Consider the following 15,063-nt stretch of genomic DNA (forward strand, 5'->3'; position numbering starts at 1 on the left):
TTTTGTGGTGCACAAAAGTAAGAAGAGTAATAAATTACAGTGCAGAACATGAAACATTCCTAACTCAGTGTCTGTCGCTTTCATATCACATGATCAAGCTGTCAGTGTTCTGAGCACCTTTAGGACTTATTGCTTTAAATTCAGTCTTGTGAAGTGAAGCTGACCTAACACTCTCACCTGTAGATCAGTTTAGTAGCTGGCCTGGAGTGTGTAATCATGTCATGATCTTCACAAGGCGAGCAAAATAGAAAAAGTGGAAAAAAGTAGAGCCCTCACTAAAATATTACAAAAAAAGCACATTTGTGATATCAAAAATGCTGAGTAACTCCCCTAAAAAATACTGTCATGACTCTCAGAAATGGTCCCATATTTATTGATAACAGCTATGCAGATGATACTGATGTGAGTCTTTGCATCTATCTCCTGATTAAAGAGCAAAAGAAGAAACTTTAGCAAATATTTCTGCATTTATTACAATTTAAAAATGGATCTGCGACTTTAAATAAAGAGTGTTGATATTTAGCTAGATGGCATATATTTAGATGCCCCCATTCTTCATCATTTTTCCTCCTTTTACCCTTCGCCATGTCCTGTGAAGAAGCAAAAACGTGCAGTAATGCAAATGTGCACAAGCATTAACGTGTGCAAGAAACACTGGAATAGTCTGGTATCGATTGGTCCGGGCTCTTTGTTTTCCATTTACATGGCTACGGCTGAACACCAGAGTGTTTTTAGCATGCACACAGAACAGACAGCGAGCGAACCGATGACATATTCACTTAGTTTAACAAAAAAATAAAGTGTACTAGATGACAGTTGCTGACTCTACCTTTAAATTACTGTACACACTTCATACAATCTGGTCACTCTTGCTCAGGAGATCAGGGGTGTCCATCTGTAAGGGCTAAAAAAAGTCTAACATTTTATTCACATCACTCTTGTAATTGAATTAGACACACTTTAATCACACTTATTCCACTTTTATTAACCTCCCAATGTGCAAAACCAGATTCTTTGATTTATTCTTTCCAAACAAACTTTCCAATCACACTTTTCTTAAAGCCCACAACTGAACACAATTACATACATTTACAACCATCTTTTCTACATACTCTTCCAACTTTTATTGCATAAAGTCTGTATCCGTGTGCCTTTTTCACTACAAACTCTCAGCACTGTACACTGAAAATATGGCTAGGGTTGTTAGCATAATTACTTGAACACATAATGTGACAAAAATCTAAGGCACTAGAAGTCATAGACGATGGTCCGCATATTCTGCTGAAGCACACGTAAATCTAGGTCAAAGAGGGTACGGACAAATATTCATAGCGGGCCTTTCTGCTCGGCGAATACATGTGACATAAAAGACATCACATGGAAAATACAAAAAAAAAAAAAAGAGGGAGCACATGATTCGTCTCTTCTTTCTCAGTCAAAATATTGGTGCACGTGTCCGCAGTCTAAGATGAACTTCATCACAGTTCTGCGTATGAAGAGCCAAGTCTGTCTCCGGGTATGATTTACCCTTTAAAAAAATGGAAATCTGAGAGGCACAGTAATGTCCTGGTGTGGCTAACCTCCACTTGGGGTCAAGGTCCATTGTCCAGCAAAGCCTGAGAAGGGTCAACAGGTGGGACCCAGCAGCAGGAAGCCGCCTCACCTGTTTAAAAATCACGGCCGATATGTTTTGATCACGTCTTTGATGGGCCTCCTGCATATCGGACAGCAGGCGTTGATCTGTCTCTTCAGCTTCAGCCCGCAGTCGTTGCACAGACACATGTGTCCGCAGGTGTAGATGACCGTGTCCACCTCCTGGTCGAAGCAAATGGTGCATTCTCCGTTTTTCCCAGCAGAGGGCGGCTCTGAGGCGGTGAGGGATGGAGAGGTGGGAGGACTGAGAGGGGAGCTGGGAGCAGTCACTGCAGGAAAAGCAAGAAAACACATGTGGATGCCTTAAAATGAAGCAGACATGTAGGCAGATAACTCTCGGTCGTGCTGCGGTAGGAAGAGTACTCCACATTCACTGTTGCTTTTTACATATTCTTGATGTCTGTTGTTGTTTTGGAGTGTGCTCTGACTTATTTATAAGCCGTTCCAAATGTAGAAGATTTGCTAAATTATTAAAGCTACTAAATACAAAAGCAGAATGTACTCTGGTTTAATGATTTCAGTGTTTGGTCCATGTTTCATCAGAAATCAATTTAAAATGACTGTCACTCAAGGGAATGTCATCAAAGTTACAAAGTTTTGTCAAACTAAAAGTATTTCATTTACTATAAAGTTAAGGAAAGGAAAAGCTGCAAATGTTCACATCTGAGAAGCTTGCTAGTTTTCTCAACAATGCAAAAAATGTAGTATACAGAAGGAGATGTGTTGTTGCCACATCAAAAGTGAGACAAAACATCTCTCCCCCGGACTCACCAAGCGTCACGTAACAAATCTAAACCACACGAAAGGTACTGTAGTGATCTTGTGAGTTTTCTGTGTACAATGCAGCATTAAGCATGCTGTCAACATTTGGCAACTTACCCAGAGAGGATTCAGAGGCAGAGGAGGATCTGTTGACACTGAACGCCAGGTCTGAGTCACTGTCATCTGGGCTGCTGCTCTGAGAGGTGGTGGGGGACGTGGAGGGAGGACTGGACTGCAATGTTCCTGTGTCACAAACACAAAAACACATGAACAAACTCCAAATAATTACACATTGGATTCAGACAAAGGGGTGCATTGAACTAGAGTTGATTTCGGCACACTTGAACTGATTGAAAGTCGCGCTGGAGTGTGAGGCTTTCACGCTGACCGGACCTAACCAGTCGGATTAGATACGCATATTTGTTTCATAGAGTTGTTTCTGTGTGAGTGGAATATTGCTGGATCAAGAACCGCTGGAAATGAGGTCGGAGCTGATGGGAGTTTTCTTGGGAGTAGTGGGACTGGGACAGATAGGTCACAGCTCAAAACTGAGCAGGCTCATGCTGACATAAACCACTCTAATGCATTCCTTTAGTGTGGGAAAAAAAAGATTCAGGGGGCGGCCTAGAATAGACTTTCATCATTTTTGCATTAATACAAAACTTTGACATTTTGGGAAATATGATAATTTGCCTTGTGGGATAGAAATGAACATGAAAATTGATTCAGACTGTCCAATAAAGATGCATGTTACTTCTTGTTTGAAGAGTACTCCACAGATTTAGCACTGAACTCAAGTTAGTGCAGCAGAACCAGTCTTTTTAAATTCAAGATTAAACACCAGGTGACTACATTACCCACAATGCAACTTAACCACATACAATTTGCAGAGATCTGAGTATGTTTCATTTAGAGTTGTAGTTCTAATAGTCAAATTGAAAAATCTGCTAAAAGCTGGTCAGCTCTGTAGCTGCTGACTCTATATTCTTTACATCACTTTGTTTGCTTATTACTCAGATATCCAGTTTTTTAATTTACTTAACATACTCATGGTGTTGACAACGTGTGTGTAGTTTGAATTATGTGTTTTCTTCTTGCTTGTCTAGTTGGCTTAGTGTTGGTTCTGTCACTCTGTGGAAGTTCTAATTGTGACTGCAGATGAAAATGGGCCTGAGGGGTAACTGTGGTGCGATGCATCAAATGGAAACATTTATGTTTAATATTGCACATGGTTCCTTACAAATATAATGAAATGTATTAAATAACTAATGTAGCCTCTAGCTGGCAGCCTCAAACAGAACAGAGGTCAGGAGTGGATTAAAGTGGTCCCAGAGTTTAAGAGCTATACTTTCTTAATTTTAATTCTCAAACTGGTAATCTTTAGACCCAGCTGACACCTGTTCAGCTGACATCACTTGAGGCACATGATCAGATTTTGCGCAAACGGCTTTATACAAAGTCGTACTCCCCGAAACCTTGATCACGTTGATGAAGTCTAATCTCAATACACAACAAAAGTTTCACGCAAACGGTTTTGGTTCTTGATATCACCTCTTTGTGCTGCTCTAAGTAAACTCACCGAGTATCCTGAGTCTGTTGACGGCCCCGTGCAGGGTGAAGAAGGCCCACAGGACCTGAGAGGAGTCCACGCAGAGCAGCCTGCCTCGTCCCACTCCGTTCACCCCGTGATGCACCTCCCCGCTGGGCAGCAAACTGAAGCTGAGCACGTCACCGGAGCAAGGCATGGGGAAGCCCCGGTGCACCACCCAGTACTCTTTTCGGTCTAGGAGAACCTCGGGGTCCGCTGGCAGGTCTCCAGCGTGCAGACTGGCCGGATCACATGACGTTAAACCGAACGACAGCGCCCCGAAGTACGGCAGGCCCAGGTGGCCGACCTCCACGTACAAAGTCTCACCTACGTGCAGCGGCCGGTCGCTGAACACCAGAGTCCGACTGCTGTCCAGAAAGTGGATGCAGGCGGCCGAGCGGTCCGCAGAGAGTATCACATCAGAGCCCCGGACAGGGTGAAAGTGCAAGTCATTGTCCAGAGGGGAAGGAAGGCCCCGGGACGCCCTGGGGACGCTGAATCCAGTGGACGCAGATGAGGATGGTGTGGAGGAGGAAGAGGTGGAGGAGCAGCAGGGGATGAGCTGAGTGTAGTTATTGAGCTGGAGGTTGGCCATTTTGGCAGCAGCCGCCTGGTTGTTTTCCAGCTGATTGTTGCTGTAATTGGCCGAGTCGTGGCTACTCTGGGGCAGATAGGCACTCAGACGGGCCGCACTCAGGCAGCTGGATCCAACGCTCTCGGCAAACGTGCTGTCTGTAGTGGAAAATGTGGAAAAGGAAAGTACGTGACTTGGACATTGTAACATGTGAACTGTCCCACACAAACTAATCACTTCCTGTCTTGTTGCTCCTTTTTCCTATGGAGCCCTTTTCACATGAGATATCTGAGGAAAGCAATGAGCTCTGAGGCCCTATCTGTATTTCTACAGCTGCTCTGAGGTATTTGTACTCTTGTTATTATGAGCGATTCTTGTAATTATCAATGTCCTAATGCTCAAAGGGACTTCTCCAAATGTTTTCTTTATTCAATTATCGCTCCCAATACCTAAAGAAACCGACAAAAACAACAAACATTCACATGTACCAGACGGGGATCACATAATATTTTTCATTTTTAGTTGAAAAGTGATGAAATAATACACAACAACAAAAACAATGCATTTTCTGTTTACTAATTTACTGATTAATTGACTGATGTGCAGCTCAGGCACATTAAAATATTTAATAAATCATGTCATTTTTGCATGTAATGAGCACCTTGTGATTTGGGGTTTGTATTTAATAGGAAAATAAGAGAATGAAGCGAAAGCCAAAATGCTGACATACATGATTAACCATTTATGTATACCCTGTACTGTTTCTATTTAATGCTTTTTCCTGCAACTGATGGTAAGCAGCTGAGAAATAAGACATTAAACACACTGAATAACAACTGTTTGCTATCAACGTATTGGATAATTCATGTCAATGGACGCTCCAACGAGAGCTAAGAGCCTTTCAATTGTCGCTCTTGTTGTGATGTTTATTGTCGAGGTAAATAAACCTTCCTTTTGACTACAAATAAGCTTTGTCATCCAAGGAGTTTATTTGTCATTCACCAATCTATTTGCTTTTTTGTTTAATTTCCTTTTTTCACTATCTTGAGCTCTCTAAACTGCCGCAGTCCGTGCACTGAATCCACAGCTGCACAGCTGAATTTCTGTACGTTTTGGAGGTTGAAATAAACATTTCTGACGCTAGTAGTCCTCCTCTGACTTATGATACGCTCCTTTATTACTATTTCTAGTGATGCTGGAGCAGTTGAGTGCACTGGCCCCTCACCAAAGCTCCTGGGATCTGCCGCCTTGACCAAACAAGGCCATAGCTCCTGTCAGACTGAAGATAAACACACCCAGTGAGTACGAGAGGGAACCGCGGGGGACAGGGTGATGGAAATGAAGGCAGCGTAAAGGGAGAAAGTGACAAAGTGCAGGAAAGTGATAGTAAGAGAGTGCGGAGGGAGAAGAAGAAGAGCGGTTAGGAGTGTTCAGGGTGAACTGACTGGTTTAAATCTTTTGTTTGTCTTTTAGCGTTACGTCAGACAATCTGAGGGGGAGAAGTTTTCTAGACAAACAGGTCAGTTTTTATCACACAGATCATTGAGTCACTGAGCAACCCCAGTCTGCGCTGCCTCCTCCTACTAAACTGGCCTGTGGTGCAGCACAGCTTTGTAGCGCAGCTGCTCGCCGAACTCCCAAGAAGCTGCTTAAATTAACTGTGAATATGTTGACACTATGAAAATATTTTTCCGAGGTTTCAGGGTTGTCAAAGCTACGGTCAAAATACAAAATGCACAGCCTTGTAGCTGACGGATGAAGTTGATTCCAGACAGAAAAATATCCATAACTCAACACTTTATTAGATATGTTTGAGTTTTCATGAGTTAGCTACTGCTTGCTTACATAAGGATTTAACAGGGCTGATTTCAAGTAAGTAAACAACCTAATTAAACCCTTACCAAGTAGCGTGACCTCCTGAGTGATGCCATAGATATCTATGATGGCCCAGAGTGGACAGCCGATGCTGAGCCCACAGTGGAAGAGGATGGGCTCTCCGTCGTTGATGCTATAGAAAACTCTTCCATGGCGATCGGCCCAGAACGACAACACGTTGTCCTTCAAGGCCAGTCTCTCAGGCAGCGCTTTGGCCCAGTAGCCGGGCCGTGTCACCAGATCCGGGCACGCGTACTTGGGGATGTCCGAAGAAACCAATTCGCTGGGATCAAGACTCGTAAAGCCAAACCGTAGAGCTCCACTCCAGCCGGTGTGCACGCCAGTCAAGCGTAGACGCACCTGAAGAAGTGACATTTGCATGAATTTCACTAAAATTCTTTAAATATTTCAATCTTAGAAACACAGTTATATATACAAAGAGATGAAAACAAACCTTTTCATAAAGGTGCACAGGCCGGTGGCTGAATGTGATGCCGTTACAGAAGCTGTTCTTGCGAGTGGCGCGGCGAAGCTGCCCGTCCAGCCGGATATTCTTGCCTTTGGCGTGCGGGTGAAAACGAGGCGACTCCACGTTGATGCTGACCGGGGGAGCGGACGTTCTCCTCTCCACACCTGCCCCATTGTTAGGCAGGGTGTAGTACTGCCTGCTGGCCACCGGGCGGGGTTGCAGAGTCGTGTCTGCGGGAGGAGAAACATCACAGTGAGAGAACAGAAAGGCATTATTGATTTAACGAAGTCGGTGAGCAGCATGTCAGCAGGTCTGCCTTTACGAGACTCAGACAAGGTCGAAACAGCAACGTTTGTGACACCAGCTGTTGGGAAAAAGAGACGAACATATCAGCACTCAATAACTCGTTTGCAAGCGGCCAGTGGCAGCTGGTTTAGAGGGCAGAGGCCAGTTACGTAAAGGAGCCCACAGTCTCACACATTTCCTTTCCCATAAGAATTATGAAGCCCCTCTGCTCCTCTCAACAAGCACATTAAATAGTCCCTTTTAGCATGTAACCCACATTTACAGTATAAAAAGGTGTCCCAAATCAGTCTTCTCACCACATTCATATGGGATATTTATATCGCAGAAATAAAACAAGGTAAATTTAGACAAAACCCACGTGCATACATTAATGGCAAATATATATAAAAAAGTACGTTTGGCTTATAGGTAAAACAAACAGAGACATGTCCAGTGTTAATATTAGTAACATCACAGGGGAGAGAAAACATGCACGCAAAAGAAAAAGAAATTCAAAAAATCAAAAGAAAGTCGACAACAGACACGATAAGTCATCATCGTATTTATGGTCTACACACACCCCTGGCCTACAGCATAAACAAACCCTGAATAGCCCCTTTCATTCCTCCACAGTTATCTTCAGAAGTGGAGAATGAATCACATAGTGCCTAGTCAGTATAGAAATACCCAAATAAAAGGCACAATCTTTGATCTCGTCTTCACAGGAGTCCATGTCCTACTTGGGAAAGGAATTTCTAGATGAGCATCGCAAAACAAATTAACGAGGATCCGAAAGGCGAACAAACTGGCGTGAATGCGACCGGGACAGCTCGGGTTTAATATTAAGCGAAATTTAAGCTTCAAATGAGTGTTTATGGTATAGATTGGCTGAAATTCAAAATTCAAAAAGGGGAGGCTGTGTTCCAACTCTCCTCCGGGGCCACAAGTGATTACATTTCTGTTTAAAATTCACTGCGATCTGGTGTAAAGACAATAACTCAGTGAAATGTTCCACAGTACATTTCCTAAATTAGACATTATCACTGATTATATTCTAAACTATGAAGCAGCAGCAAGAACATCTGTAACATCTCAAATGATGTGCGGGTGCCCCTTTCCTCTCTACTCTGGGAATTTGGCTTTTGGGAGAGAGAGTAAAATATACTTTGGATAAATGGAGAAAAACATGTTGGGGCTTAGCCTACAGGCCTTAGGCTCAACTGCCTCACTGACAGAGTGACATACTGCAGTTTAAGGACCTACAGTGAAGCCTGATATAGACAAATGTTTGCCATTATTAGATGAAAGGCATAGCACAACAGGTCATGCAGCAAGGGACGCCTCACAGCATGATCCATGTTAGCCTCAAGCTGGTGCCTCTCATGAAACAACATTACATTTGTGCTACAGAGCTAACGTTCTGATTTGAGTATGTGGAAAATAAATACCCAGCGATCTTTGAAAATCTCGAAACCTGCTGCTAGTCCACAACGATTTTAAGACACACTCACTAAACGTCTAGATGCAAAAAAAAACCATTCAGTTTGCGGCACAATAAAGAGATTTCGAGCCTGTTTCTTAAATAAATAAGTATCGGACTCTAAACAAAGATGGTAGCAGAATATGGCATCTTAGTTGTAAAATGGGTGTTGGACTTGTACATATAAATGAACATCCATTGCAGTGTTCCAAAATGAGTGAACAAAGCTAAAATCAAGAGACTGTGACAACCACTGACTGTGCATGAAGATGGACGAGGCGACCGTTGCTTCACCTACAGGTTTCTCGAGGAGCAGTTTGGAGGCTCAGCGTGGCGGTTCCGGTTGCTGCCAGTGCCTGACTCTGAGCAAAGAGGTGGAGCTGAAACGGAGCTGAGATGGGCCATGGACTCTATTATGCTTGTACCTACTTGTTCGTGTCAAAGCTGTAAAATTCTGCATAACTCTGAGCTTTCGAACAATTCAAATGAGTGAGTTATGTAAGGATTCCCCCTCCGTACTGTTGTCAAGAAGGGGGAAACTAGCTGAAGAGACCAAAGCAGTATTTTTGCAGCAGTGTTTATTTCTACGTCACAATCAGTTCTGCGAGGATTGACTCGCTCTTGAAGCCAGCCTCAAGTGGCCATTTGAGGAACTGCACTTTGACATTGGCCGTCCTCTCCGTTCAAACCTGGATGTTGCCGCTTGGTGGTAACGTTCCTGCGCTGTTCTGACAGTACAAATGCATTTTATGTTAACCCGCTATGATTGGGGTTTTTTTTGAGGTAAAGAGCAACCACAGTGACGAAGATGGAGCATGAGGAGGTAGGCTACAGCAACTAGGAGTACGGCAAGGCACATTGAGGAAAAAACTAAGAAACTTTGAGATGCTTTAAGTAAAATTGAAATGGCGTTTTGTGGACGGATTACAGTCGAATAAAGAAAGCAACTGACAGTGAGGACAATTTTTTTGATTGTGTTTGTGTAATTAGTCTCACTGCTAGAGGGTGAGAGACAAAAGTTCTAAACAGCAGATTTAAAAACAGTCTCTGGTGTTTTTTGACATCTCACGGTGCTATAAAGCAGTCTATTCATTTATTTAGATGAGGTTGTCTGCCCACATTTCTTCCACTTCGTGCACACCAGCATGTGGATGCACTTGCTGGTGACATGACACATTTCTGCCAACAACTTGCCACCTTTTTACTAAAGGTTGTGGTGATGAAACGCATCAATGTCCTTGCAACGACCATTCCCTCTGAGTATGACGACTAGTAGTTTGATATAGTACTGACATTTTGTCAGCTGGTTGGCTGGGTTAGTGAGGATAAGAAAAAAAAGGATCATGTTTTGGGTTAAAGTAGCGAACTTTGGATGTCATGGTTAATATTAAACTTGCAGTTAACATTATGAAACGATGGAACGCTTGGTTAAAAGTAACGCTTGCTTTAAAACTGAAAACGATCAGTGACCTCCTGTGTCAAAGCCCAATGTTTTGTTGACCCATCCATCCACCCAAACCTCCTCCCTACACAGACTTTGTGGCTCTATAATTACATCACCTCACGTTTTCCTTTGTTTGTCATAATAACTACGACGACTAGAGGGCGCTGCCACAATGAAACATAACATTGGATCATAACAACCTTCAAAATGTTCAGGAATATCCACTTAGCACATGTTTTATTTGGTGGACCTCAAGGAAAAATGCAAGAATGTAAGAGAGCAACGCTGAACTTAAATATGAGCTTTCTTTGTTTGTTTACAATATAACTCTACAAAAACAATTTTACTATTAATTATATTTGTCTATACTGATGTCACATTTTGTGCTTATTCAATATCAAAAACAGCTGCAGGAACATCACATCTGAATAACCTTGAGAGGGACAAACTGGGATCAGGTCAATGCCAACAATGGATAATTAACTCATACTGCCTATTTTCTTCGTCATGAGACACAAGTAGATGTTTCCTAATAACCCTGAAATCATTAAGTTCAGCAAAGATATTTCTTTGGTTTTAGGACTGAGATTCAGAAATCTGTGCCAGAGCCATGTATAAAAAATAAAGTGAAAAGACGTAGTAATGAGGGAACAGAGGGAACAAAACAACACTGGCTCGGGCAGCTGATCAGAAATCGCTCAGCTGATTTTTGGATGCTGTTACAGTCCAAAACAAAACCCTTCCCTCATGCACCATATCTGCTATCACGCATGAATTTAATGCTTTAGAGAAAAACGATTGTGTAATCCAAACGGGGTCTCCTTGTCTCGTTCCTAATGAATAGAAATACGCAAATAAATCCAATCATAAGACTGCACAAGACACTCGTCTGTGCCAAAGGACACGAAATGTAAAACTGTTAGGTTTGGCCACAAGACGATCAGGCTCCTTATTCACCAATATGTCCACACTGTATATCTTCATACTGTAACTCATTCACTGAGCAAGACGCGAGCCTTTGGGGAGAGAATTTCACGGTCTGTTTTGTTACATCTTTGCTTCCAGGGGGTTGTAAATTTTTAAATTCTTGGTGTAAACAAGTCTGTGACAGCACCATCAAGTAGTATTAAGATATATTTTTACATCGCACAAAGAACGCTAAATGATGAGAAAGCAACCAGCCTATTTTATCATCTGCTGTGCACATCTCTGATACAGACCCAGCAAACGCAGATATTCTATTAATTCCATGTTAACAGAAACCATACAGTGCAAGCAATAGGACCCACGCTGCTCCTGCTCCTCTATGACTAAACGTTCTCAGGCCAAACTCTACGTCAGCTGCTCTGGTGGCAGCAAACCACATCATTTAAGCGGTGAGTGGGTCTGTTGGGGGGGCGTGGGTGTGTGACAGACATTAAATCTAAACGATACGGGGAGCTGATTGTCAAGTAATGTGCTCTAGGTGTCATGACAAAGTGGCTCAGGAAGTGGTATTCTGAGAGCTCATAATGACAGGTTTATTCTAAAAAAAAAAAAACTGAAAAAAAACTGGGGCTGACAATCAGGTTATGCAGGAATAAATCACTTGAGACTGTACTAGACAGCACTAATAAATGGAATATTACCAGGGAAATACACAGCGTATACATCAAGACTTTGGCTTATTTGCTGGTGCTTGTTCAGTTTCTAGTAAAGATTATGATTGTGTGTGTTTTTTTCTCACTCTATTTTCCTTCTAAACCTCTCTTGATGCTGTGTTTATGGATCCCTGTGAGAATTGGCTGGTGTAATAATGTCCTATTAGGATTCATTTAAAAAGAAAGTACCCTATTTATTTAGATGAGGGCATAAAACAGGCAGAGTGATAAATACAAACAGCCAAGAAGGAGGCAAGCAAGTTTAAATTGATTGTGCGCAATAGGATGGTGACATTTAAAACAATAATAATTAAAAAGCAGAATCCGAGGAGCCATTTAACGCACAGTCTGCTTTCATTTCAACTCATTTGCACATTATTACAATCAGGGGATGCAACGGTGGAGAAGTTAACCCCCTTTTCCCCTCCTTGCACACTGAGTGTTTCGATGCTAAAATAATACTTGAAGATCACATCTTGGATAGCAGTTACCCAAAAAACAGAAAGCTGTTTTCTGGAGTTTTCTTGATGGTGATGATGATGATGTGGTTGCTTGAATTATGTTGTGCTGTCAAATCCTTTCCCTTCAAAAATTTTTTTTCATTGTGCAAATGATGAGGGTTGATTTTTTTTTTTTTTTTTTGGTGGAGAAACGCGGCTTGGCTTTGGACTCGCTCCCTGGGAATCACGCTTCGCTCCCCCGTGATGGGAAGCGCGTCTGTACGCAGAGCGAACACAAGTAGGACAAGCCATGTGTATCTCTGACACCGTTTTTTTTTTTCTGTATGTGCATGTGTGTGTGCAATCGCAAGCCGTCGTGAAATGAATAAACAAGTCTCACCTATTAAAGGTTTAGGTGTTGTATTCCCCATTATATCCAGAAATTCCTCGCACCGGCTGACAACTTAATTCCGATTGCAGTATTTCTCTGTCCATCCATGTATCCTCCCGGTCTGCTCAGTATGTGCCAATACTAAAATGTGAGTATCGGCGCCTTTAGATTTGCGCCGTAGCTCCCCTGCTGAAGCATGGACACGCTTCTTCTTCTTCTTAATGTCAACCCCGAGCCGCTGCGACAGGCAGACACCTCCAACTGGCGCACAGCAGCCCCCTCCTTTCTTTAGTATAAGCTCCCCTCTGCACGACTTTAAAGACACAGGAAGCAGAGATCCCCCCTCAAAAAGCATCACAGAGCCTCTGAATAATTAATCCAGTCCATTTACTCAACGCTGTCTAATGAAGCCTGATGAGCGCGCAGCCCACAGAGCAAACAGTGAAGAGGATGTAAAGGGGAATACATTTGCATATAAAGGGGGTCATGGAGACAGCATGCTGCAAACTTTGACCATAATAAAAAAAAATAAGATCTGGATAAAGAGGCAGTGGATTTAAAAAGGTTATTGATCCTTCTGTGGAGTCACATTAGTCACATGGAGGCGATTAGCCCTGATTTAATCGTGCTCTGGTCTGGTGGACAAACAGACAGGACCTCCACACTTTTTTGATAAAAGTCCAAGCACCATATGAGGAAATCCCCTCTTTTCCCACCCTATCCTCTGCCCTCCCACAGCCTTGACTGCTGGGCTTCTCTCAAGCTGTTTCCTGTCTTCTGGACCACACTGCTCTCCGAGGAGTCATGGATGGCCTGCAGGGTTTGTAGGAATGATCATCATTGGTGAAAGGAGAGACGGGAATGGCAGATCTCCCAGAGAGGAGATTTAAGAGGGGCCCCGAGGTGCTGCAGCGGCAAATATCGTGGACAAAAATGTATGAAAATGTTTGAAAATGATTCCTCCTTGATGTCAACGTAATGACTATTTGGAAGGCACGTGGCCGAATTACCGTGCAATGTGTTGATCTGTGTTACGAAAAAGAGGGAAAGTGCTGCAGGGCTTCGGTAGCTGACATCACAGTCATATATGATCTAATTCAGTTGGTGAGCAAAGAAGTCCTGTAAAATGATGCCGTTTGGGTGAAGGCATGCTGCAACTAAATATAACTCCAAGACAAAAGCATTTGTTTCTACCTCCTCAATGCTGTTTGTTTTAGCAGGATATGGTGGCTCCTTATATGAGCCTCGGGTGAATGGTGTTTGGGGTGAAGCGAAGCAGAAGTGAAATTCCCCCCACGCCCTCGGCCTTGCCTCAGAAAAGAAAGAGCTGCTACGGCAAAGGGGATTAACACAGGAAGTGAATATGAGGCTGCGATGAGGTCTGCAATCAAGCCTTCCCTGTAAACACCGTAACAAGTGCTGCTTCCCCCCGATGCTTGCTGCACTGAGCCTGAGTGCAGACTATGGGGTGTTAATGAAAGCATAATGACTGCTGAGCTGATTTTATTCAAGAGGCAAATAAACCACTTTCAGGATCATTTTCGGCGCCGTCGTTTAAGGCGCTGTTGGGCGTCTGATTCAACACTATGGAGAAATGATAAAGAAATAATTTGACGTCTTGGGAAATTCGCTAACCTCCTAAAAAGTCCTTTCAGCCCTAACGCGACATAAGCTTATGTTTAAGGGGGCAACAAAACGTCTAACTTTAACACAGAAGGCTGCAGTCAATTTCACAATTCCAGCTGACAGTCAGCATTCGCTCCCTGGGCTTAATCATGTGATTATTATTGTAACCATGACAACATAGCTTCCCTAACCTTAAAAACATCCTTTTTTTTTGATGCAAAGTTCAATCTTTCCCAACCTCACTGAGTCATTTTTGTGCCAATCCAAACCGGCACTGTCACATAAGACAGATTTATCATTTGAAAGTGATTTGTAATGGTTTTAGAGGGAAAAGTCAACCAGCAACCTGACGACAAGACTATGGGACTAAACCAAGATACACCAGTCTGCTACAGGATTAAAACCACTTGCCTGATATTGTGTTGGTCCCCCTCATGCAGCTACAAAAGCTCTGACCCATCTGAAGTTGTCCTGTGGTATCAGGCACCAAGACGGCAGCAACAGAGCCTTTAAATCCTGGAAATGTTTGAGTGGGTGGCCTCCGTGGATTGAACTTGTTTTTCTAGCACATCCCACAGATTCTCTATCAGATTGAGATCTGGGGAATTTGGAGGCCCAGTCAACGCCCTTAGTGCTTTGTCAAGTTCCTCAAACTATTCCTTCTTTGCAGTACAACAGGACAAATTATGCTGTGGAAATAGGCCACAGCCATAAAGAGGTGGATGTGATAAAGTTTAGCTACGTGGGGATGTGGTGAAGTATCATCTTGAAGAATGCCAGGACTCACGGTTTCTCAACAGAACAGTGTCGGGAGCATCACCAGCCTCCTTGGGTTA

General features: G+C 43.0%; 1 protein-coding gene across 2 annotated transcripts; it reads right to left on the bottom strand.

Moving 5' to 3' along the window:
* Window positions 1-959: 959 nt before the first annotated feature.
* neurl1b (neuralized E3 ubiquitin protein ligase 1B) lies at window positions 960-14,714 on the bottom strand. 2 transcript variants are annotated; one of them, XM_008281328.1, is made up of 6 exons: window positions 14,639-14,714; window positions 6,907-7,151; window positions 6,479-6,812; window positions 3,995-4,735; window positions 2,533-2,658; window positions 960-1,922 (listed from the first exon to the last, which is right to left on the bottom strand). In XM_008281328.1, the coding sequence occupies exons 1-6, from the start codon at window positions 14,685-14,687 to the stop codon at window positions 1,675-1,677; spliced, it is 1,743 nt and encodes a 580-aa protein (XP_008279550.1). In that variant the 5' UTR covers window positions 14,688-14,714; the 3' UTR covers window positions 960-1,674. The 2 variants fall into 2 exon arrangements, with proteins under 2 accessions (XP_008279550.1, XP_008279551.1); XM_008281329.1 differs by lacking the exon at window positions 14,639-14,714 and adding an exon at window positions 12,611-13,279.
* Window positions 14,715-15,063: the final 349 nt, after the last annotated feature.

Source organism: Stegastes partitus, unplaced genomic scaffold, assembly GCF_000690725.1.
Source record: "Stegastes partitus isolate 25-593 unplaced genomic scaffold, Stegastes_partitus-1.0.2 Scaffold230, whole genome shotgun sequence".
Classification (NCBI taxonomy): domain Eukaryota; kingdom Metazoa; phylum Chordata; class Actinopteri; family Pomacentridae; genus Stegastes; species Stegastes partitus.